This window comes from Puma concolor, chromosome D1 (assembly GCF_028749965.1).
Source record: "Puma concolor isolate L17-30 chromosome D1, mPumCon1.1.hap2, whole genome shotgun sequence".
Lineage (NCBI taxonomy): Eukaryota > Metazoa > Chordata > Mammalia > Carnivora > Felidae > Puma > Puma concolor.
The window spans coordinates 96,776,169-96,800,029 of NC_141676.1; the positions used below are offsets into that span (position 1 = coordinate 96,776,169).

General features: G+C 45.6%; 1 protein-coding gene and 1 non-coding gene across 4 annotated transcripts in view; one reads left to right on the forward strand and one right to left on the reverse strand.

The window, feature by feature from the left end:
* JHY (junctional cadherin complex regulator) overlaps positions 1–23,861 on the reverse strand; it is a 63,262-nt gene that overhangs the window by 27,207 nt on the left and 12,194 nt on the right. For all 3 annotated transcript variants that reach the window (XM_086678830.1, XM_086678828.1, XM_086678829.1), the window contains one exon: positions 18,914–19,430. In XM_086678830.1, the coding sequence (XP_086534956.1) occupies positions 18,914–19,430 (517 nt within the window). The remainder of the gene's footprint in view (positions 1–18,913; positions 19,431–23,861) is intronic.
* Positions 16,352–16,436, forward strand: TRNAR-UCG (transfer RNA arginine (anticodon UCG)). The gene has a single exon. It is a non-coding gene; the product is annotated as a tRNA-Arg (tRNA).

The following is a 23,861-nucleotide window of genomic DNA, read 5'->3' on the forward strand; positions in this document are numbered from 1 at the left end:
TGGCTCAGTCGGTTGAGCGTCCAACTTCAGCTCGGGTCACGGTTGGTGGGTTCGAGCCCCGTGTCGGGCTCTGTGCTGACAGCTCAGAGCCCAGAGCCTGCTTCAGATTCTGTGTCTCCCTGTCTCTCTGCCCCTCCTCTGCCCATGTTCTGTCTCTCTCTCTCAAAAATGAATAAACGTTAAAAAAAAAATTAAAAACGTAAAAACATAGAGAGCAATATCATCTTTGACTTGCAGAATTTGTAATGTTGGCACTTAGTGAATTTGAATGATGGAGAGTGAGGTTCTCAACTTTAGTCAGATGTTGGAATGACAAGATATCAGGCGCCCCTGAAGTGATACAGTCTTAATGTTGGTAAAAGATTCTAGAGGTAATCCAGTGTAACTATAGTACTTCTATACCATCCATTTGCTATTTAGACACATGCCCCAGGGGGCGCCTGCGCAGCTCAGATGGTTGAGCATCCAACTCTTTTTTTTTTTAATGTTTATTTATTTTTGAGACAGAGACAGAGCATGAACAGGGGAGGGGCAGAGAGAGAGGGAGACACAGAATCTGAAACAGGCTCCAGGCTCTGAGCTGTCAGCACAGGGCCCGATGCGGGGCTCGAACTCACGGACCGTGAGATCATGACCCGAGCTGAAGTCGGACGCTTAACCGACGGAGCCACCCAGGTGCCCTGAGCATCCAACTCTTGATTTCAGCTCAGGTCATGATCCCAGGGTCCTGGAATCGATCCCTGGGTCGGGCTCCGTCCTGAGTGTGCAGCCTGCTTGGGATTCTCTCCCCTTCCCTCTCCCCGCTCTGCTCTTCTCTCCTGCTCATGTGTGTGCACATGTGCACACTCCCTCCCTCCCTCTCAAAATAAATACACTCCCGTCTGTGTCACTGTAGGTTTAAAGACCTTCTGTGGACTAAGGAGGGGAGAAGGCATAAGGTGGCTTGAGAATATTCCTTTTTTTCTGTAGGAGACCTGGTCCTCTCGACCATCCCATGGAGTAAAACACTCGCTCTCTTAATCCCTGTTTCGTGGATGGTGAACATACTGTCGCATCACTGAGCCAAATTTTATAGAAATTGCTATAAAATTTCTTCCTATGAGAGCAGAAATACATCTTCCTGTAATTTCTAGCCTGCTTCCTTCTGAAATAATGGAGTAAGTCAAACAAAATGAGACTGTTTGGCTCGTTCAGACGATGGCCTCAAATAATAGAAGCTGACTGTGATGCCTTTGCTAAACCTCCTCTTATTCACGGGCGCGGTGGCGAGATTTCTTTGCCATTCGTCCCGGGACAGGTTACCCAGCTTGGGTTCCTTTCGCCACCGTGCCTGATGGCTCGTCAATGTTGAGCTTGCCCTTTCGAAACTGATATAACTTTCTTTTTTTTTTTTTTTTCAATGTTTATTTATTTTTGGGACAGAGAGAGACAGAGCATGAACGGGGGAGGGGCAGAGAGAGAGGGAGACACAGAATCGGAAACAGGCTCCAGGCTCTGAGCCATCAGCCCAGAGCCCGACGCGGGGCTTGAACTCACGGACCGCGAGATCGTGACCTGGCTGAAGTCGGACGCTTAACCGACTGCGCCACCCAGGCACCCCATATAACTTTCAAATTTAGGTTTTGGATCTTGTTTTATTAAATTGTCCCCGGTGGGCTGCGTAGCGTGACGAGCAGCGAGCCGTGGAATGCTGGAAGAAGCATGGGGTTTAGGGTCCGTCGTGTGCGTTCACGTGTTCCAATTCTCCTGCTGCTCCGTACTCCGCATACATGCAGAGTCAATACAGGGAAGAGGGGGAAATATTTGTTACATATTAATAAGCCAGCGTCTGACAGTGAAGATAACCTCATTCCTCAGGGCGCCTTTGTGGCTCAGTCGGTTAAGCGTCCAACTCTTGATTTTGGTTCAGGTCGTGATCTCACGGTTCGCGAGTTCTAGCCCAGGGTTGGGCTCTGTGCTGACAGTGTGCAGCCTGCCTGGATCTCTCTCTCTCTCTCTCCCTCTCTCTCTCTCTCTCCCTCCCTCTCTCTCTCTCTCTCCCTCTTTCTCTCTCTCTCCCTCTCTCTCTCTCTCTCCCTCTCTCTCTCCCCCTCCCTCCCTCCCTCCCTCTCTCCTTCCCCCTCTCCCCCTTTCCCCCTCTCCCTTGGCCCCTCTCCCCTGCTCTCACTCGCGCTCTCTCTCTCAAAATAAGTAAACTTAAAAAAAAAAAAAAAAAAGATAACCTCATTTCTCACCACTCCCTGTGGCTTCTCTGGCCCCAAGAAAGACAACGTTTATTTTAAGTGAAATCTTCTCTCTACCTGAAGGCACACCTGTCATGGTTACTGTAGTCGCATACGGAGATACGGCAAATTGATGGTGTGGAAGTGTAGGTACTCAGAGATTGATCTGAAAATGGGGAAAAATGAAAACAAAACTTCTTGATGCTCGAACCATCCTGGCAAATACACGGAGCGACTTGTGCCGTTGGATCATGGGGATTTTTCTGATTACAAATGGGACTGATCAGATTTTGAAGGATTACCTACTCCGCGAAAGGGAAGCTTCCCAACACCACGAAACAGTGTAACTTGCACTGAGGTAGTTAAGAAATATGAATGCTGCCACCCAAGGTCAGGAACCACTGTGTCATGATGCCCATGTCTCCATCCCTCTCACGGCACCGGTTCAAGAAACACAAGGGGATTATACAAGCATTAGGGTTTTACAGCTTTTGCTCCTCTTACTGTAAAGGTTTCCATCCCTTGTTACCATGATGTTAAAAGGAAACACCACTCATTTAAAAGTAAAATCATCTCTTTCCTGGAGGAGAAATGAAGGCCAACAGAGTTTAAAAGAAAAAAAAAGTTGGGGGGGGGGTTGGCGCCTGGGTGGCTCAGTCGGTTAAGTGTCCGACTTCGGCTCAGGTCATGATCTCACAGTTCTTGAGTTCCAGCCCCGCGTGGGGCTCTGTGCTGACAGCTCAGAGCCGGGAACCTGCTTCCGATTCCGTGTCTCCCTCTCTCTCTCTGCCCCTCCCCAGCTCATGTTCTGTCTCTCCTTCAAAAACAAATAAACATGAAAAAAATTAAGAGTCTAAATAGGCTGCCTAAGCAGGCAAGGAAATAATCCTTTCTCCAACCTCAAATGAGCGACGTCTTGGACAAAAACGTTATCTGGAGCCTGGGAGAAAAAGTTGGGTTGATCTCCTAGAGCCTCCACTAGGATGTTTGATTCCCTGGACTTCTGGGAAGGGGACTGGGTTTCGTTAACTCCGTTTTTCACTGGTGATATCGATGGTTTGACGACCAGTAATGGGATCCCCTACACAGCCTCTGGTAAAGAATTTACAAATTAGAAATGCATTGCCCTACGCTGCCTTCCCCAGAGAATGTGGGCTGCGTGATATTTCCATCCACACGCTGTTTCGGTGGACTCCGTGTCTGAATCACCCCAGCGAGAGACTCCGAGCGAGTAAAGCATGCTTCTTTCTACGTTATCTCTTTGAAAGTGGAGTGGGACACAACCTCTGCTAGCTTTTTTTTTTTTTTTGTGAACCATTCTATTAATACCAATCAAATCGAGAAAATGATCAAATGAAATTGCATTTTGAGCATCATAAGCTGCGTAATGTCTATTCTGTTAAATTGGGGCCTATAATTGCTTCTCTACTGAAAAGATACAACAAAGACAGCAATCATGGCATGTCATTATCCCAGACTAGAAAACCGGCCTTTGCTGGGAGGACTTCAAAGGCTTGTGGTTCTCGAATTGCATTTGGCTGCTATTGATGAAGCGCGGGCAATCCTGATTAGGTGTTTACACTGAGGTAAGGCGCAGAGCAGAGAGCCTGAGTGCCTGGGTCTAGAGCCATTAAAAAATTGTACATTATGTTCCTTGCTTTGAAGTGAGGGTTTGTAGGAAGGAAAGCAACTCAGATTGAGTACAGCTGAGCTAGACTGGGCTGCGGTTTCTCTCTCAAAGAAACTGGGCAGGTTCTCAGAGAGAATCGGCACAGCACAAAAAAGTTGAGGCTTTAACCAAGAGCGATATGTGAATTAGCGTATCTGCACGATACATGCTGAGTTGTGTTTGCAAAGCGTATCAGCCTTAAGTCCTGTAATCGCTGGATGTTTGGCTCCTTTATTCCTTGATGTTGTGTGTGTTTTTTTTTAACTTTATGGGGAGCCCCACTATTAATTTGTTTCCTTGTTATTCCTTGAGGGTATTAACTAGCACGTGCCCAAATTAAAGCAGGTCAAGGAGTCTGATTTCTGAAATGTAGTGTTCGCTCGCTCTCACCCCAACACATCTGCTATTGAAACCCTCCCTTCGGTGCATAATCGCCGGATTCAATGAGCGTTTGTTAACTGGGCTGACGAGCGATCTGCTGTATTAATTCTGTCCTATTTCTCATACATTCTGCTCCGTGTCAGTCCCCACCTGCTCACATGGGTGCTGCCACCTCTGTTCATACGTGGCCAGCAAAACAGGTGGAGGCGTGGCGGTCCAGAGAGCCTGCCGTGGTGGGGCTCCACCTCCGATACGTCGCACGGCTACTTGGATTGTCTGGGGACCTGTAGTAATTATTCAGCTGTTTAGAGACAATACACGGGAGATACTTTGGCTCCCGTGGGCCGCTTTCTCCGTGCCTGCCGATCACTTCCTAATGTATTTCACAAATATGTGTTCAATAAGAATTTGAGGGCCTCGAGACCTCTGGATCTATTATTTTTTACATTCATTCTCCCTATAAGGTACCGCAGCTTAAAAAACCCCTGAACTAATTATGCTAAGCCACCACTTTAAAAAACCCTTCAGTGGGGTGCCTGGGTGGCTCAGTGGGTCCAGCTCAGGTCATAATCTCATGGGTTATGAGTTCGAGCCCCATGTCAGGCTCTGCTCTGACAGTGTGGAGCCTGCTTGAGATATTCTCTCTCTCTCTCTCTCTCTCAAAAAATAAACAAACTTAAAAAAACCTTCAGGGGCGCCTGGGTGGCTCAGTCGGTTAAATGTCCAACTTCGGCTCAGGTCATGATCCCACAGTTCACAGGTTCCGGTCCCGCTCGCTCTGTGCTGACAGCTCAGAGCCTGGAGCCTGCTTTGGATTCTGTCTCCTCCTCTCTCTGCCCCTCCCCACTTGTGCTCTCTCCCTCAAAAATAAAGAAATGAAAAAAACAAACAAACAAACCTTCAGCACTTTTCCATTGTCCTTAATCTTTAAAGGTTTGTAAGGCCCTGCATCCTATACTTGGTCTTTTCACACCGTATTTTCTCAGTTCTGTGGTTGGGCCGCATGTACCATTATGTCTAGGTCCGCACGTAGGCCATCCTTTGCTGAGAAACCCCTCTTCACCTGATTTATTCTGACCAATCCCATTCACTGTTCCTGTTCCAGCCTTGGCTGAAATATAACTTCCTCTAGGAAGCCCTCCTTGACTCCTCAGAGGCTACTTAACAATAGATGCACCTGAGCTTATGGCCTTGGCACTTTGTACTTTCCCTTTTGTAACAAGTCTTACCTTGGTCATTAGGTTCGTTTCTCTCACCTCCTTCATGACCTCTTTAAAACTATAATTTCCCCCCAGCCCCAAATTCACCATTTCTCTGCTCTATTTCTCTCCTTTGCACTGATTTATCTATTCTGTCTATTGTCTGTCTCCTCCTACTAGAAAGTTAGCCCCATGGTGGTTGGAATTTTTTGGAATTTTGTTCAGTGATGTACTCTAAGTACCTAAGACAATGCCTGACCCACCATAAGCTGGTAATAAATATAGGCAGGTGAACGATGCAATTAACTGTTTTCAAGAATACGAAAGAGGGGCGCCTGGGTGGCGCAGTTGGTTAGGCGTCCGACTTCAGCCAGGTCACGATCTCGCGGTCCGTGAGTTCGAGCCCCGCGTCGGGCTCTGGGCTGACGGCTCGGAGCCTGGAGCTTGTTTCCGATTCTGTGTCTCCCTCTCTCTCTGCCCCTCCCCCGTTCATGCTCTGTCTCTCTCTGTCCCAAAAATAAATAAACGTTGAAAGAATACGAAAGAGATTTTGTATTCGATTAACCAGCAGCCTGAGTTCTGTATAACACAACTAAGAATATGGACATGGGACCCCTGGATGACCACATAATTCAAATTGTTCCCTTTCTAAAATCCTTCAATGATTCTACCTCATGTAGAGGAAAAGATACTTCCTTAGTGCAGCATTCTAAAACTTGAGCATGTATTGGAATCACTTGGAGCATTTATTAAAACATGGCTGGGGGCGGGGGAGGCACCTGGGTGGCTCAGTGGGTTGAGTGTCTAATTCTTGGTTTCAGCTCAGGTCCTGATCTCAGGGTCGTGGGATGGAGCCCCGTGTCAGACTGTGCCCTGAGCCCAGAGCCTGCTTAAGATTCTCTCTCTCTCCCTCTCCCCCTCTTCCCCGCTTGTGTGTGCACTCTCTCCAAAATTAAAAAAATAAACTAGATTCCTGGGCCTCGCCCCAGAGTTTCTGATTCAAGAAGTAGAGGATGGGGCCCAAGAATTTGCACGGCTAATAAGTTCCCAGGCAATGCTGACGCTGATCTAGGGACCACGTTCTGAGAGCCCCTGCATTACAGTGACCTACAAGAGCCTGCATGAAAGGCACCAGCCAGTTTCTCTGCCTAAATACCTACACTCCCATCCACACAATCTAGTCCCATGCAACACGGAAGTACTCGTCGTCTCAATTTACCAGGTTAAGTAATACCCTCTAGTCCTTCTTTAAGATATCCTGGGGCGCCTGGGTGGCTCAGTCAGTTGAGCGTCCGGCTTCGGCTCAGGTCATGATCTCACGGTCCGTGAGTTTGAGCCCCGCGTCGGGCTCTGTGCTGACGGCTCAGAGCCTGGAGCCTGTTTCCGATTCTGTGTCTCCCTCTCTCTCTGCCCCTCCCTTGCTCGCTCTTTCTTTCTCAAAAATAAACATTAGAAAAAACCAAAAAAGATATCCCAGCTAATGCCCACAGCCAGATGCCATGACTGGCCAGCTGCTCTCTAGGATGCCTGGGTATTTCTGTCTCCGGTAGTTGAACTGTATGTTTACCAGCAGTTCCTTCTCCATTTGTTTGCAAACCTATTGATTTCTATTACACGTGTTATTTTTTTTTTTTTAAATTTTTTTTTCAGCGTTTATTTTTATTTTTGGGACAGAGAGAGACAGAGCATGAACGGGGGAGGGGCAGAGAGAGAGGGAGACACAGAATCGGAAACAGGCTCCAGGCTCCGAGCCATCAGCCCAGAGCCCGACGCGGGGCTCGAACTCCCGGACCGCGAGATCGTGACCTGGCTGAAGTCGGACGCTTAACCGACTGCGCCACCCAGGCGCCCCTATTACACGTGTTATTAAAATTATAAAATTCATTGGAAGGTCAGATTGTTTGGAGAAGTCTGTGTGTGAACAGAGAGTCGTTATTTTCATGACAACTAAGTAAAATAACTTAGACTGACCCAGTAAAGCAAAAGGCAAAATGACAAGTAGGGCAGGGGGAAAGCTGTAAAAGATTATGGAAATGGTTATTAGCAAAATCAAAGATTATGTTCTTAGATCCTAGGCTTTTTAAGTTTTCCCTTTGCTTTTAAGAAATCCAAAGTATAAATCTTAGCTCTCAGACTGATTCAGGAAAGATGACGCAATATCCTGGTATCATATGCACGGACAGAAGAGGCCTTGGCCCCTCTGTTAAAGGTTGGTGAATTAATGTATGTTTATATACTTTACGTGAAAATCAACTATCTCAGGTTATCATTGTTCATATCTGCTTTGACTGCTTTTTTCCTTAGGTTTATTTATTGATTTTGAGAGAGGCAGAGCAGGAGTGGGGAGGCGGAGGGGCAGAGAGAGAGAGAGAGAGAGAGAGAGAGAATCCCAACCAGGCTCTGCTGGGCCAGCCCAGAGCCCGACATGGGGCTTGAACTCACGAAACTGAGATCGCGAGCTGAGCCGAAATCCAGAGTAAGATGCTTGGGGCGCCTGGGTGGCTCCGTCGGTTAAGCATCTGACTTCGGCTCAGGTCATGATCTCACGGCTCATGAGTTCAAGCCCCGTGTCAGGGTCTGTGCTGACAGCTCGGAGCCTGGAGCCTGCTTCGGATTCTGTCTCTCTCTCTCTGCCCCTCCCCTGCTCACACTCTCTCTCCCTTTCAAAAATAAACATTAAAAAAAAAAAAAAAAAAAAAAGAGTGAGATGCTTAACCAACTGAACCACCCAGGCACCCAAGCCACTTGGATTGATTGACCAAATACCATTCCTGACCTGTATCCTAGAGGTTCCCACTGTACCAGGGGGCTTCTGCCTAAACAGCATCCTCTCAATGCTTTTCTAAAAGAATTTACTTTTAACATTTATTTATTTTTGAGAGACAGAGAGCACGAGTGGGGGTGGGGCAGAGAGAGAGGGAGACACAGAATCCTAAGCAGGCTCCAGAGAATCTGAGGCAGGCTCCAGGCTGTCAGCACAGAGCCCGACGCGGGGCTCGAACTCACGAACCGTGAGATCATGACCTGAGCTGAAGTCGGACGCTCAACCGACTGAGCCACCCAGGCACCCCAGCATCCTCTCATTGCTTTTACACCATTGCACTTCACTCCCTAGGCCTCAATACTTTTTCCGCCCACCGCCACCTGCTAACTTCTGCTTTTTAGAGAATCTGTTTAACGACTGCCTCTTCTGTGAAGCCCTCGCTGACTTCCCCTGCCAGACTTGCGCACTTTTTCTTCTGTGTTCCTTCGGGGCCGTACGTGTCTCTACTACAGCAGCTGCTATCCGGTACCCAGTCTTTACTCTGTGGACTTGCCATGGGGCCAGAAGGTCCTGAAGAGCAGATATACTGACAGCCGCAAAAGAACGGCTTCTTCCCGTTGCCACAGCTCCCGACCTTACCACAGAGCCACGCCGTATGGCCTGGGCAAGATGGCACGGAAGGGTTGGGCACACCGGGCGCATCTGTGCAAGCTGTCCTGAGACACGATTACTCGTGTTACGATCACTTCTGGCTTTCTAAAGGGCATGCTTTCGTTACGTGGAAAGGTTCTCTTTTCGTGGATCCCTCCTCAGTCACATGGAGTTCAAATGGAGTGCCACTCTATGGATCATACAACTGGTAGCCCAAGCCAGTGCTAAACAGCACGCGTGGAAAGACGCCTTAAGCAACACACTGGACAAAACCGTAAAGTTCAATTTAAATTAGGCTGTCGTAAGTAAGTGCTCTTGTTGCGGTCGCACGGGGCAGAAGAAAAAAAAAAAGGCCAATCAATGAACGCACAGAGTACTTACTCTGTAGAAGAAACGTTTTTACCAGCATAAAAAGGTGAGACTCGAACAGGCCATCAGACTGGAAGAATTCTCTAGAACGGGATTCTATGTTTCTAGCCAGATGTGTTAAGAAAAAGATGATCATCATTTAAAGGTAAAGCCTGATTTTCTAGACAGCCAAACGTCTTGCTAAGGCTGAAACTATGGAAAAGGCAAGCAGTGTATCACTTAACTATTAATCTTCTCTAGTGGGAGACTAAGTTCAAATTAAATGTCAATAATAATAGACATGTAGGGCGACATGCCCATCCAAGGCTTTCACACATAGTATCTCATTCGGTCATCCCAATAACCCTGAACCTGTGGTACAAGGCCGGGGCCTTTGAGCTGCATCGCAAGAGGGGGGTACAGTTTTCCTAAGCAAACAAGATAGGGAAGGGTCGTCCATCAGTGTGGCCAGAAACACAGGGGAGATGCTGGGTTCGGGGAGCCGCGAGCTCCCAGAAGATGGAAGGGGGAGGATGACAAAAAATAAATAAGACTGAAGCAGCAGGAATGGGCTGGGTCTCGGAGAGGGTGTGCGAGTCTGAGGGTCTGAGTCTGACCTACAACATGGCAAGCGTGAAGTGTTTGCGGACGGTCTTCTGGGGGTCCAGCCGTCGACCGGGCTGGCAGGGCATTTACATGCTATCCTTTTAGCTACACTTTCTTATCCCACCTGAAGCCCTATCCCTTTCCTTTTGCGTCACTGTAACCTGAAAAAAGAAAACGATCTGTTTAGAAGCCGTGGCTTCGGAATGCCCAGTGTTGGTAACAGCTTCCCTCTGCTGAGTGTCTGCAGCGCGTCAGGGGCTTTGTATAATTTTTTTTCCAATAAGCCTCCAAGGCAGACGTTGACCCCACGTAATAGATGAAGAAGGTAAGGTTTAAAGAATCCCTTGCTCAGATGTCTAGGAAGTGCCACCACCTAGGACGTCGGGGGAGCCAGGATGTATAATCCATGATGGTCTGACTCCCAAACTAGCGCTTTGTGTTGGTTTTGTTTTTTTCTCCCATGACATCGTGTTGCCCTTATGGGAGAACGCTGCTCCCAAAGCTGGCACAGACCGAATGAAGCTGGTCCCCCAGAGCTCCTGACGTTTTCCCTTTCCCGTCCGTCCACGCCTCAACTTGGACGACGTCTCCGAGCCCTTCCCAAGAACCCAACCATCCCAGTTAGGCTCCCCCTCGTCATTTCATTAAGTAGCTATTCAGCATCCTCTGAGGCTTTTATTGGCGTTTGAAATTATTTTGTTACACGTTTCTTGCCTCTGTCACGTGACTGGAAGGTAAGCTCCTTGAAGACTAGGCTCTGTGTGTCTTGTTTTCTGTTCCATGCCGAGCACAGCACCGAGCACATCGTTGGTGCTCATTAAAGGTGTGTGGGCTGACTGACCTGCTGTCGCAGCAAGAGCCACAAACGTATGTTGACCTTCAAAATGGGTAGTGGATACTTACAGGGCTTTACGTTGGCTTCAAGGCTATAGGGCGACTGAATAACGTTTCTGTATTTGCACTTGAAAAGCATCTGTACTTTCTAAGGAAGGCCAGGAGACGAATAGCGTGTCTAAAGCTGTTCCTGCTGTTTTCCAAGCATGCTAGATTTCACCTTTATCAGTCTTCAGAGTCATTCTGAAATCAAGACACAAAGGCAGCTCCTTTTTCAAGACCCCACTTTCTTTTCATGATAGATCATACATGGGCTCAAATCCTGGTGCGTTTCCGGCAAACGCTGAACAAACCATGAATAAAAAAGTTAAGCCTTGAATACTCCCCAGCAAAGCTCCTGGCTGACTGTGATACTTAGGTGCCCTCTAGTGTGTGTTCATTTTTATATCCGTTCCTTGCTTTCCACGGCATGTGATAAAGATCTTCTCGTACATTTCAAGGTGATTTCCAGTGCGTTTTAATGTACGATCAGCAGATGTGTGAAAAATGGCACACACAAAAAATTGCAGAGCAATTGAATTGAAAAGTCGGTGGTTCGGAGTCATTATTTAGAAGCAGAGAATGCATTTTAGGTCACCCCCAAGCACTCGGGGGTGTATAGTTACAAGGGTTATTACAAGATGTTGTGTGTTGTGGATCCATAGTCATGGTTCCAAAGAGAGGAGCTATCAAAGGATAGAAAGGGAAAAGCTGTGCTCTCACTCTGGCCCCCCGTCCACCCTCTGCAATTCACACCCGCCAGTCCTATCAGGGTTTTTTATGCGTTCCGAACAAAACATGTATCTTTATTCTTCCTCACTTTTTTTACACTGTATGTGCCATTCTTCTACACCTTTACTTTCTCTGTTAATAAGCCCTGATAAGTTATCCATAAGAGGTCATGGAGAACATCTCCATTCTTTTTTTTTTTTTTTTTTTTTTTTTAACAGTTACAATGTCCTCTACTTTATGGATGTACTATAATTTCAGTATGCCCCAAATAGTAGACATTTGGGTAGTTTCCAGTCTTTTGCTATTAAAAATAAGGCTGAGGGGCGCCTGGGTGGCGCAGTCGGTTAAGCGTCCGACTTCAGCCAGGTCAGGATCTCGCGGTCCGTGAGTTCGAGCCCCGCGTCGGGCTCTGGGCTGATGGCTCAGAGCCTGGAGCCTGTTTCCGATTCTGTGTCTCCCTCTCTCTCTGCCCCTCCCCCGTTCATGCTCTGTCTCTCCTGTCCCAAAAATAAATAAACGTTGAAAAAAAAAATTAAAAAAAAAAAATAAGGCTGAAATGAATAATCCTATACACGATTTATTTAAAAACTGCACATACCTAACTAGGAAAAATGCCTCGGAGTGGAATGTGTTGGGTCAACTAAAAATAATTGTGGGGTGCCTGGGGAGCTCAGTCGGGTAAGTGTCCAACTCTCTCTCTCTTTTTTTTAATGTTTATTTTTGACAGAAAGAGAGAGACAGAGCATGAGTGGGGGTGGGGGCAGAGAGAGAGGGAGACACAGAATATGAAGCAGGCTCCAGGTCCTGAGCTGTCAGCAGCACAGAGCCCGACGCGGGGCTCAAGCTCACAGACGGCGAGGTCGTGACCTGAGTCGAAGTCAGAAGCTCAACCGACTGAGCCACCCAGGCGCCTCTCTCTCTCTCTCTCTCTTTTTTTAATGTTTATTTATTTGTTTTGAGAGAGCATGCAAAAGGGGGAGGGGCAGAGAGAGGAGAGAGAGAATCCCAAGCAGGCCCTGTGCTGTCATCACAGAGCCCAGTGCGGGGCTTGATCCCGCGAACCATAAGACCATGACCTGAGCCAGAATGAAGAGTCAAGACACTTAACAGACTGAGCCACCCAGGTGCCCCAAGTGTCCAACTCTTGATCTCAGCTCACATCTTGTTCTCATGGTCGTTAGTCCAAGCCCCGCATTGGGCTCCATGCCGGGCACAGAGCCTACTTAAAAAAAAAAATCATAATCATTGCTAACACTTGTGTAGTTTTTGCTATAAGCCAGGCATTGATCTAAGCACACTCCTTATATTAACCCATTGATTTAATCTTCTTAATAATCCTGGGAGGAAAGTACTATTATTTATTTTTTTAAGGATGAGGAAACTGAGGCACATAGAGGTTAAGCCACCTGCCCACGGTCAGACAGCTAGCAGGTGTCAGTGCCAGCCGCCGTGGCTCAAAAGTCTATTCTCTTAGCCATTATGCTTTACTTTTTCAAGGAGTAACTGTATTTGTATTTTAAATAGATATTAACAAATTGTGTTCCATATCAGTTATACTAATTTATTCTCTCACCAACTATTCTGTACTGTTTTGGCCTAAAGGCTGAGGTCTAATGACTGAGGTTGGGGATCTTTTCATGTTTCATAGATACAGGTATTAACTTGTTTGTGAATTATCTATTCCCCGCCCTTGTGTATTTTTATATTGGGATTTTTTGGTCTTGATTTCTAGGAGCTCTTTATATATTGGGGATATTAGTGTTCCATCTATGATATGAATTAGAAGTATTTTTCTACTTTGTTCTTTATATTTTGACTTTCTTAGGCTTTTTCTCTGCAGAAGTTTCTGATACTTATGTAGTCAAATTTCTCAGTCTTTTATAGATTTTTGGACTGTGAACCATTTTGAGGTTATAGGAGAATTTTCTTGTTTTTTTTTTCCACCTAGTATTTTTACGGTTTAATTTTTTTCAATTAAATATTAGACCCATTTGGAATTTAGCTTGTTGTATGATATGAGGTATGGATATGACTTCATCTTTGCCCAGATGGCTACCCATTTGTTTTATCGAACAAGCCATCATTTCCCTCACTGACTTGAGATCCTGCTTCATCGAATCGTAGTATCATATCCTATACTCCCGTATGTAATTTGGCTCTGTTTCTAGACTTTCTACCACGTTTTAATGTCTGTATATGCATTAAATGTTACCCTGGTATTTAATTATTGAGGCTTTATAATACACTATGCGGTAGTACTAGATTCTCTCAGGATTCTTTTTTTTAAATTTTTTAAAAATTTAATGTTTATTCATTTTGAGAGCAGGAGGGGCAGAGAGAGAGGGAGACGCAGAATCCGAAGCAGGCTCCAGGCTCTGAGCTGTCAGCAGAGAGCCCGACGTGGGGCTCGAACCCACGAACTGTGAGATCGTGACCTGAGCTGAAGTCGGACGCTCAGCCGACTGAGCCACCCAGGCGCCCCTCTCGCATGATTCTTAATTTCCAGAGCTTTCTTTATTATTCCTGGTTTTAGATTTCATCTGAACTTAATCAGCTTTTTTTTTGAGTTTTGTTTTTTAAAAAAACTGTTGACTTTTTTAAATGTAAATTTCTTAGATTTACTTTCTTTTTTTAAAAAAAATTTTAATGTTTATTTATTTACTTGAGAGAGACAGAGACAGAGTGTAAGCAGGGGAGGGGCAGAAAGAGAGGGAGACACAGAATGTGAAGCAGGCTCCCGGCTCTGAGCTGTCAGCACAGAGCCCGAAGCAGGGCTCGAACTCAAAAACTATGAGATCACGAGCTGAGCTGAAGTTGGAGGCTTACCCAACTGAGCCACCCAGGTGCCCCTTAGATTTACTATCAAATCTTCCCAAATACAATACACTACTTAAGACCCTGTATTACTCAACTGGGCAGGGATGCTTGCAACAATAAAACGTATTAAGAAGCTGGTTTTCTTGGCTGTGTAATGGCAATTGACATTAAGTCATTCATTTGGCAACAGGTGTCATTTGTTCTTTCAGTATTTCTAGTTGTAAGACACTTGTCATCTTTTTCAGAGAAATTAGGAGGAGACAATAGATTTTCAAATATGAAAACCTTCCAGATAGATGCTGCTTAATCTAAAACAATAACTTCCGCACCCGCCACCCCCAATACTTAACCTCCTGCTCCCAAATCCACAGAACAATCCTATCAGCCATTGAAAACATCAATGCTCTGTGGGTACTCACGTACCCAACTTTGACTTTGGGTCTCTGGAAACCCCTGTATGTGCTTTATGTGTGGTCCAGCAGCCTTGACATCACCTGGGAATTTGTTCGAGATGAACACTCTTAATTAAGTCTCGCCTCGGACCTACTCGATCGAAATCTGTATTTTAACAAGATCCTGAGGTGGCTCATTAGTGCCTTCAAAAAGTTTGAGGGGAAAAAAAGATCCATGGCTCTCAGTGGGCCTGATAGCAGAAGTGGCATCACTCGGAACCATATAGAAAACTCAAATTCTTGGGTCCTACCCTATGCCTACGAAATCAGAAACCCTAGGTTAGGTCCAGCTGTCTGTCTTAATAAACCCTCCAGTTGGCTCTGATGCACACTAACGTTTGGGAACCCCTGTTGTTTTGTTTCGAATGTTTATTTGTTTATTTTGCAAGAGAGGGGGGCAGAGAGAGAGAGGCAGGGAGAGAGAGAATCCCAAGCAGGCTCTGCCCTGTCAGCACAGAGCCTGATGCGGGGCTCGATCTCACGAACCGGGAGATCATGACCTGAGCCAAAATCAAGAGTCAGATGCTTAACTGACTGAGCCACCCAGGTGCCCCCGAATCACTCCGTTAGATCAAGGATCCTCTCAATTTTGGCTAAATATTAGAATCACGTGGGGAGCTTTGGAAGAAAAATACTGCCTCTCAGGATCTTACCCCGAGATGTCAGTTGGTCTGGGTGAAGCCAAGAATCATTTTACAATTCGTTTCTCAGGTGAATCTAATATCCAGTGAGGCTTTCTAACCACTGCTCTGGAAATACTATTTCCCCCTCAAATAAACTTTATACTGAAGAGAATAAGTTTGGCGGTGATGGAAGAGATTCAGTTTTCATTTCCCATATATTTACTGAGACCTTGCCATATGTTAGGCTCATTACCACGAAGATTAAAAATCACTACAAAGTGGGGCACCTGGGCGGCTCGGTCGGTTAAGCATCCAACTTCAGCTCAGGTCATGATCTCACGGTTCCTGGGTTCGAGCCCCACATCGGGCTGTGCACTGACAGTATGGAGCCTGCTTGGGATTCTCTCTCTGTCTCCCTCTCTCTCTCCCTGCTCCGCCCCTGCTCACACTTGCTCTCTCTCTCTCTCAAAATAAATAAATAAGCTAAAAAAAAGGTAAGTCCAAAGCATAGTTCTTGCCCATAAGGGAACTTTTAATCTCTACTGGCAGAAAGACCTGCACATATTTCATATATAAATAATGAAAGGAACACGTCATTCTATGCCATTGACTAAAATTCAGTAAAACAAGTTACACGTATCATATCACTGTTAGGTCAAACTGATTTCTAGCCTGTTTATTTTTAAATTGCTACTATTTTTTTTTTTTTAAATGGAGTAAGATGAAGGAAATATATGTTGGGAAATGATGAAGAAACACTTTCGATTATAATTATAAATAAGCCCTTCAACATTTAAACCTGGACCAAGTGGCAGACAAGGTCAATGGCCACTTCAAAGAATAATTCATGAGCTTAAAGATTGAGCGGGCCAAAAATGCTTTGAAGCTTCCTCACTGGCATAACACAGAATTATGCTGTGGAATCACTGACAGTCAATTCACCCCAATGTTGTCTGTAAATTAAGTTACAACTACTAAGAAAAATTAGCAATTAAGAAATCAGCAGTTAGGGGCGCCTGGGTGGCTCAGTCGGTTGAGCGTCCGACTTCGGCTCAGATCGTGATCTCACGGTCCGTGGGTTCGAGCCCCGCGTCGGGCTCTGTGCTGACAGCTCAGAGCCTGGAGCCTGTTTCAGATTCTGTGTCTCCCTTTTTCTCTGACCCTCCCCTGTTCATGCTCTCTCTCTCTCTGTCTCAAAAATAAATGTTAAAAAAAAAAAATCAGCAATTAAAGAGTTTATAATAAAGCTATTTTCACTTTTATTAGTAGACATATAACTCTTTCCTTTGGCTTCATTATTTGCCTCTCCTAGATTGGCTTCTTTGGAGAACACATTTAAAAATAAATGAAAAATATTGTTCTTGTCTGGGGGAAACTACTGGCTAAGCATTTTTCACAGATACTGGACTGTTGAATTTATATTAAAATTTTTTTTTAATTTTTTAATGTTTATTTATCTTTGAGAGAGAGAGAGAGAGAGTGCAAGTGGCAGAGGAGCAGAGAGAGAGGGAGACACAGAATCTGAAGCAGGCTCCAGGCTCTGAGCTGTCAGAACAGAGCCTGACGTGGGGCTTGAACCCATGACCTGAGCCAAAGTCAGATGGTTAACCAACTGAGCCACCCAGGCACCCCTATTTATATTTTTAAATGGGCAATGAAGCAAAATTCACAATTCCACCTAAGTTTCATGAAAATTATGTTAACATCTAAAATTGGGTCAAAATTAAATTCCGCTAAGTGTTTTGATAATTCAGCTGAATATAATACATCCATTCTTTTGTTTTATTATTAGTTACAAAGGCGAGGATGTGACCCTAATCCTTTAAGACTATAAAAGGATTTTCTGAATTAAGGGAAAATCTCAAATGTTCATCTACCTCATCTCTCTTGTTCTATCAAAAAAAAAAAAAAAAAAAGAAAAAAAAGAAAAGCTACAGGTTAGAACAGGTTAGAGCACTTTAAATAATACCAGTTTGAATCTGGGATGGGTTTAAGGGCATCCTCATTTAATAACTTTCCTTCTTATTTGAAAATGATTCCACATTAGTAGGTAATGAATTTCAAGCTATTTCCCCAATATGGATGGTAGATATACTGATCCGGCCCTTCTTTTCTTTCTTAACAATTTTTTTTTTTTTTTTTTTTTTTTTTTTTCAACGTTTATTTAGTTTTGGGACAGAGAGAGACAGAGCATGAACGGGGGAGGGGCAGAGAGAGGGAGACACAGAATCGGAAACAGGCTCCAGGCTCCGAGCCATCAGCCCAGAGCCTGACGCGGGGCTCGAACTCACGGACCGCGAGATCGTGACCTGGCTGAAGTCGGACGCTCAACCGACTGCGCCACCCAGGCGCCCTCTTTCTTAACAATTTTTAAAAATTTATTTTTGAGAGAGAGGGGAGAGAGAGGGCTCGCAAGCAGGGCAGGGGCAGAGAGAAGGAGACACAGAATCTGAAGCAGGCTCCAGGCTCTGTCAGCACAGAACCTGACGTGGGGCTCAAACCCGCAAGCCGTGAGGTCATGACCTGAGCTGAAGACAGGCGCTTAACCGACTGAGCCACCCAGGCGCCCAAGACCTTCTTTTCTTACATCCACAGACACGTCCACCAGGAGGTGGGCTGATAGGATTGTTAATGAGTGCCCATGAAATAGATTTTGAATCCATCATCTGGGATAGAATTTATTCTAGAAATGATCAGATGAGAAAGGGGGGGGGCATTTATTCCAGTTTTATAGATGGAGAAACTAAAGTTTAATTATATCATCTGCACAGAATAAAGGAAGGTGTAGTGATTATCAATCATGGTTGGAAAGGTAATAAAATCAGGTGGAGAATGAAAAACGATGACCAAACAACCACATGTTGTACCCCGCCCCTCTCCCACTACCACACAATATGTATCCAAAATCTAAGTTGAGAACAACTTGTGTATGTGAGTTGCTGTTTCTGATGTGAGTTTGTCATGTCACCTCCGTTGTATTGGGCATTTAAGAGGGTTGAAAACCAGGTAACCAGCACAGGGAACCATACGTTCAGTTCTCTATTTTATCTAATGGAATAGGCAGTTAAAAAAAAAAAATCTGCATTTGGGGTGCCTGGATGGCTTAGTCGGTTAAGCGTCCAGCTTCAGCTCAGGTCATGATCTCACAGCTCGTGAGTTCAAGCCCCGTGTCAGGCTCTGTGCTGACAGCTCAGAGCCTGGAGCCTGCTTGGGATTCTGTGTTTCCCTCTCTCTCTCTTTCTCTCTCTGCCCCTCCCCTGCTCGCACTGTGTCTCTGTCTCTCTCTCTCAAAAATGAATAAACATTAAAAAAAATTTCTTTTTAAATTCTGTTTCCTTGAATGGAGATATTTTGGATATAATTGAATTATAGCATTGTAAGCCATTGATGGCTTTGATTTTGGTCTTAAGAATTAGTGGAATAACTCCCCCGATTCCTCAAAGAAGAGCAAGGACATTTGTCTTAGCCATGTGGTTACAATGACATCACCATCTCAAAGGAAGTGGTCTCCAGCCATTTCAAACAAGGGCAAGTCCCAGTCTAGGGCTGGGAAGAGAGAAAGGAGCACTTACATACCTGTTCTGAGAGAACGTCCCCCCTTTTTTTATTGTGAAGCTGAAGATACGAGTCCGTTTTAGGAGTAGGTAATCCCAGAGTCAGCTTGTTTTTTTCCACAAAATATTGTTTGGACTTCCTTCGCCGCCGGCCACGTGATCCTGGCAGAGAAACCTCATTATGTGAACTTGAACTCTTCAAGCACCGAGAGAGCTTGCTGGACTTCTCCAGATCACGGTCGCTCAGCTCCGAAGATGGCTGGCTGTGATGGGTGCCGCGCTCATAGTTCGGGCTTAAAAATTCACTGCCAAGTAAGGAGGCAACGCTCTGTGGGCTCCTCTTCTGTTCCGCCTTTCCCCCAGGGAGTTCCATGGACGTCTCCTTGGAGGGGTACAGTGGATCTGAAGTCAGATTTTCAGTCGAGCTGTCTACAGACTCTGGCAGTGCTTCCACAGTCAAGAACTTCCTCTCCTCTTTCTTACTCTTCCAGTTTGGGTCGTATCGCAGGTCTGAGTATTTATCCTCTACCGGCTGTTGGCTGCCCAAAGCAGAAGGAAAATGTCAAGTCTTTCATCAAAATGAACTTACTCATTATATTTAGTTGATTATCCTACTTGAATCTTTCTCCTATAATTTTCCTCTTTACTATCTTTTTTGTTTTTAGTGTTTGTTTATTTACTTTGAGAGAGGCGGGGAGAGGGTGTGCACATGTGGGAGGGGTAGGGAGAGAGAGGGAGGGAGAGAGAGGGAGGGAGAGAGAGAATCCCAAGCTGGTTCTGCACTGTCCGTGCAGAGCCCAGTGTAGGGCTCGTTCTCACAAACCACGAGATCTTGACCTGAGCCGAAATCAAGATCAGATGCTTAACCTACTGAGCCATTCTTTTGCTATCTATGTGTTCATAGACCTATCTGAGGCTCAGATTAGGTTTACACGCTGTACCTAAGGACGAAAAGGTCTTAATTACCCCAGTTCATTAAATTACAGAATCAAAGTGGGGGATAGTTAATTTATAAATGCTAGAAAAACAGCTGAAAAATAAATGTCAGTGACTCACTGGTTTAAGGGAAGCTGTTATGCACACCTTAAGTACTTCGGCTAATGAAGATAAAATTGATTTCACGTTTTGGCTGGTGACCTACACATTTGACTGCTTATCTAGGAAGAACATGTTGTTGCTGCCTGGACGCTATTTTCCTCGGTCTGCGCCTTTTGTGAGGGAAAGCAAGATTCGTCTCAACTGAATACCCGCCTAGGTTCATCCTGCTGTAAAGCGATTTTACTTTTCACTTTGTCTTTGTAGGTTTTATCAGCCGCGCTACAGAAAGATCCCCAAATGTTGAGAATCCGAACTCATCCTCAGTTCGTATTCTTTTCGTTGGTCGGATCGATGCACACAGAACAGCAGACAGGTCAGCATGCGCTTTAAGCTGTAGGACAGCCCTGTTTCAGCCAAAGGTTAAACGTAGGGTCCTGCCTTAGGGACACAGGCCAGTCCATAATCCGTGCATATGACCCCAAATAAAGTCTTGCCTTTTCCTCCTGACAGTCTCAATTTGTAAAGCACCTCCCGGTCTTAACCAAAAAAGAAAAAAAAAAAAAGGCTGGTAATATGGCATATTTAATGGCCCCTTTGATCTTCAAAAGCTAAATGGGGGAGATTTTCCTTCCTTGAGTACAGTACTTGCAATCCTCTAATCAAAAAGAAAATGTAAATCACCTAGGCTTTTTATGCTACTTGATATTCCCGTTTACAGAGGACGTAATTCTATGCTGGGTAAACAGACTAATGGTGCCCCTACGGCTAATTTACTTCTCTTAACGTGGACCTAGATTTCTTTTGCTTCGATGTAAGGCAAAAATTAGGGCAACACCACAAAACTCCCATGCCTTGCTAAACCGTCACTTTGAATTTGGGGTTCACGTATTAAGACGGAGAACTTCTTGGAGCTGGTTGCTTTTCTTTCTCCACCCAGGGAAGCGAAATGACACGCTCTTCCAGCAAAATGCCTGAAGGGAGATTGCGCCCACGAGTCGGGAAGCCGGACACCCGGTTGTTCAGCTTAGTCCACCCCCTAGGCAGCACAGGGTTACGTGCCTCTGGGGCTTTGATGGGGACCTTTCTCCTGGGTGATGTCTTGTCACGTTGAAAGCACTGTGTTTTGGCCTTGCCTTTCGCCTGGTTCCGTGGGTCTCTTTGGGCAGGTAGCGGGGACACGGAGTGGTGCAGCAGGGCACAATCTGGACCTGGGACTGGACAGTTCTGGGTCTGTCCTTACCTATCTGTGCATCGAATGCTGTCATCTCTGAGCCAGTCTCTCTGGTCTGTAAGTAGGGAAAAATTATATTTTGTTTACTTGTTGGGCTTGCATAAGCATCAAAATGAGGCAGTTATGTCATAATTAAGGGTTTGTATTTGCTTATTTTCACTGTGGTAACTTTGCCTCTCGACCTAGTTAAGGCTCTGGGCAACAGGGACTTAAGTGTCACCCTTCCTTCTCTAACCTCTGCCCTTAGTACTCCACCCTGAGCTATGGACAGAGGAGTTAACGGGTGTTTCTTCAATAACTGGGCCTCAAAAATACTCGAGTCAACACAAATGTGGCATCGGATGTTAATTTTTAAAAACCCAACGGTGTAGGAAATTAGACTCGAAACATGCAGGAAAGCTTCTTGCCTGGAACCAAATTAGTGAAAGCTTTCAAGGCTTGGTTCGTAATGAGTTAAACATAGGGTTCATTGGCAGTGGTTTAAGGAAGAAAAGAGGAAGGGGTACCTTGATTATATAATTCAATATATTATGTAATTCAATATATTATATAATTCAATATATGATTCAATATAATCATATAATCTTCAGTAAAGCCATGATTTTTTTTTTTTTACATGAAGAAGGGTGCCGTACATATTGAAAGGAAAACATAACGTTCAACTCTCCTTGTTCATTCATTTGCTCCGTTTCCCAGAATTTAACTTCCCTCACTCGTTTGCTCACTCAGTGACCCTACAGGTATTTACTGAGCACTTACTGAGCTCGGGGATACAGCGATGGGCTCCCTGCCTTGTGGGGAATACAGACCAGGAAACAGGCAGTTTACAGTGGCCGTGATGAGGGACCTGATGACAGATTCTGTACGGATGCAGCGGAGGGCGGGAGGAGGGCAGGTTGAGGAGAGCTCAGGGCGAAGCAGGGGGGAGGTCTTTGAAAGGCTTTGTGAACTCTGCGAAGGAACCTGGTCTGCATGTACCTCAGTGAACTCGAGAGTCTGGCTTTCATTGAGCAAAAATAACTTAATTAGAGAACAGAGGTGTTAGACACGAATACTTTCGAACAGTCCAGGCGATGAGTTTTGGGAAGGGATTGTCTCTAGAGGTGTGCGTATGTATTTGGTGTTTCGAACAGATAGAGTCCCCTTCTTTGCACTCCGTTAAGAGTGACGCATCACTTTGCGGATCTGCTCGGCTACTCGGTCGGGGTGGGATGTGACGGGCTGACTTTGGGAAGGCAGCATACTTATTGCGTGCCAGGGAGGGGGAGTGCTCACGGCGAATCTCCAGTTTTTTCCTCAGAACAGCCCTGTGAGGGCAGTACTCTCATGCGCCCCATTTAATAGATGAAGAAGCTGAAGCCCAGAGAGCTTGTGTCACTTTGCCAAGGTCACAGAGCGAACACGTGGTGGAGCCGGGACAGAGACCGCGGCAGCCTGCACTGGCTCCTGTCCACGGGGTCGGTGGCCTGTGTTGTGCAGCTATCCCCGCGGGCGGTCACGGAGCGAGGCCTGCCTCATGTGAGTTAGCGAGTTAGTCCACATACACGCTGAGTGGCTCCCCGGGTGCGGAGGCATTGGAGCGTGGTGAGCAAACAGAAGCAGGCCGGCGGATCTTACCTACTGGAAAGGAAACAGGCTTTCTGCGCCAGCTCTCACAATCAAGGGCGAAGTTAGATGTGTACAGAAACATGCAGCATATTATGGGTATTTAAAATGGGGGGCTGCACAACCTTGCTTCTCACTGAAAACGTGTTAACCTCTTCTTTCCAGAGGCGGTTGCTAGATGATCACCTCAAGGTCCGTTTCAGTTCTATCCTTCTATGACCCTGTGATAAACTCACAGAAGAAGCGATACGCTGAGGGGTGCTTATTTTTATAAAAAAAAAAAAAAAATAGGTAGTCTTCGAGGATTGAAGGATATGGTTTCCCTGGTTGTATCTCTGCAGTAAGACTAGCGCTCAGAGCGGCCGTTGTATTTACCCAGCATCGGCCGGGAATGGCATTATGCCCGCAGTCGCGACCGTAGACCTTCCTCAGTTATACATCATCTCCGTGGTGCTTTTCCTGCCTGGATAATGACGGGGAGTACTTTGGTTCTGAGAAATGGTATAGCAGAGCGTCTAAGGACAGGCGGCCCACATCAGACTGCCCGTATTCACAATTCCTGATGCCAACAGTAACCGTGTGAGCGTGGGCCAATTATTTACCTTCTCTGCGCTTCCTCATCGGTAACATGCGGATAAGAACAGCACCCATCTCACAGCGCTGTTGAGGGGATTAAGTGAATTAATACGTACGAATGCTTGTAGTTGTGTCCTTGCCACAGAGTGAGGGCTAGCTGTGAAAGCCTATGTCAGTGAGCTCTGTCACCGTGCTTTGCTTGCTGAGTGTCACAGTCACCGTGACATAACAGTGTTGTGTATTGTGCTTCCTGCTGATAGATCTCAAGGGATTCTTCTCTCCCTGGGGCTTATGTTCTTTCCAGAACATAAGGCTGTCTTGTGATGCACTAAGTGGCACCTGAGTGGCCTTGAAGGATTAACACTTATCTTTAAAAATCCAATTTTTTTTTTTTTTTAACCACGATTTAGGCACCGTGGACAATCTTTTTGAGCTATAGTTTAGGAGATGGGATTAAGAAATTTCAGCCACGTGGTGAAGTATTTTAAGAACCTGCTGAAAGATGAGGGGGAAGATAAAA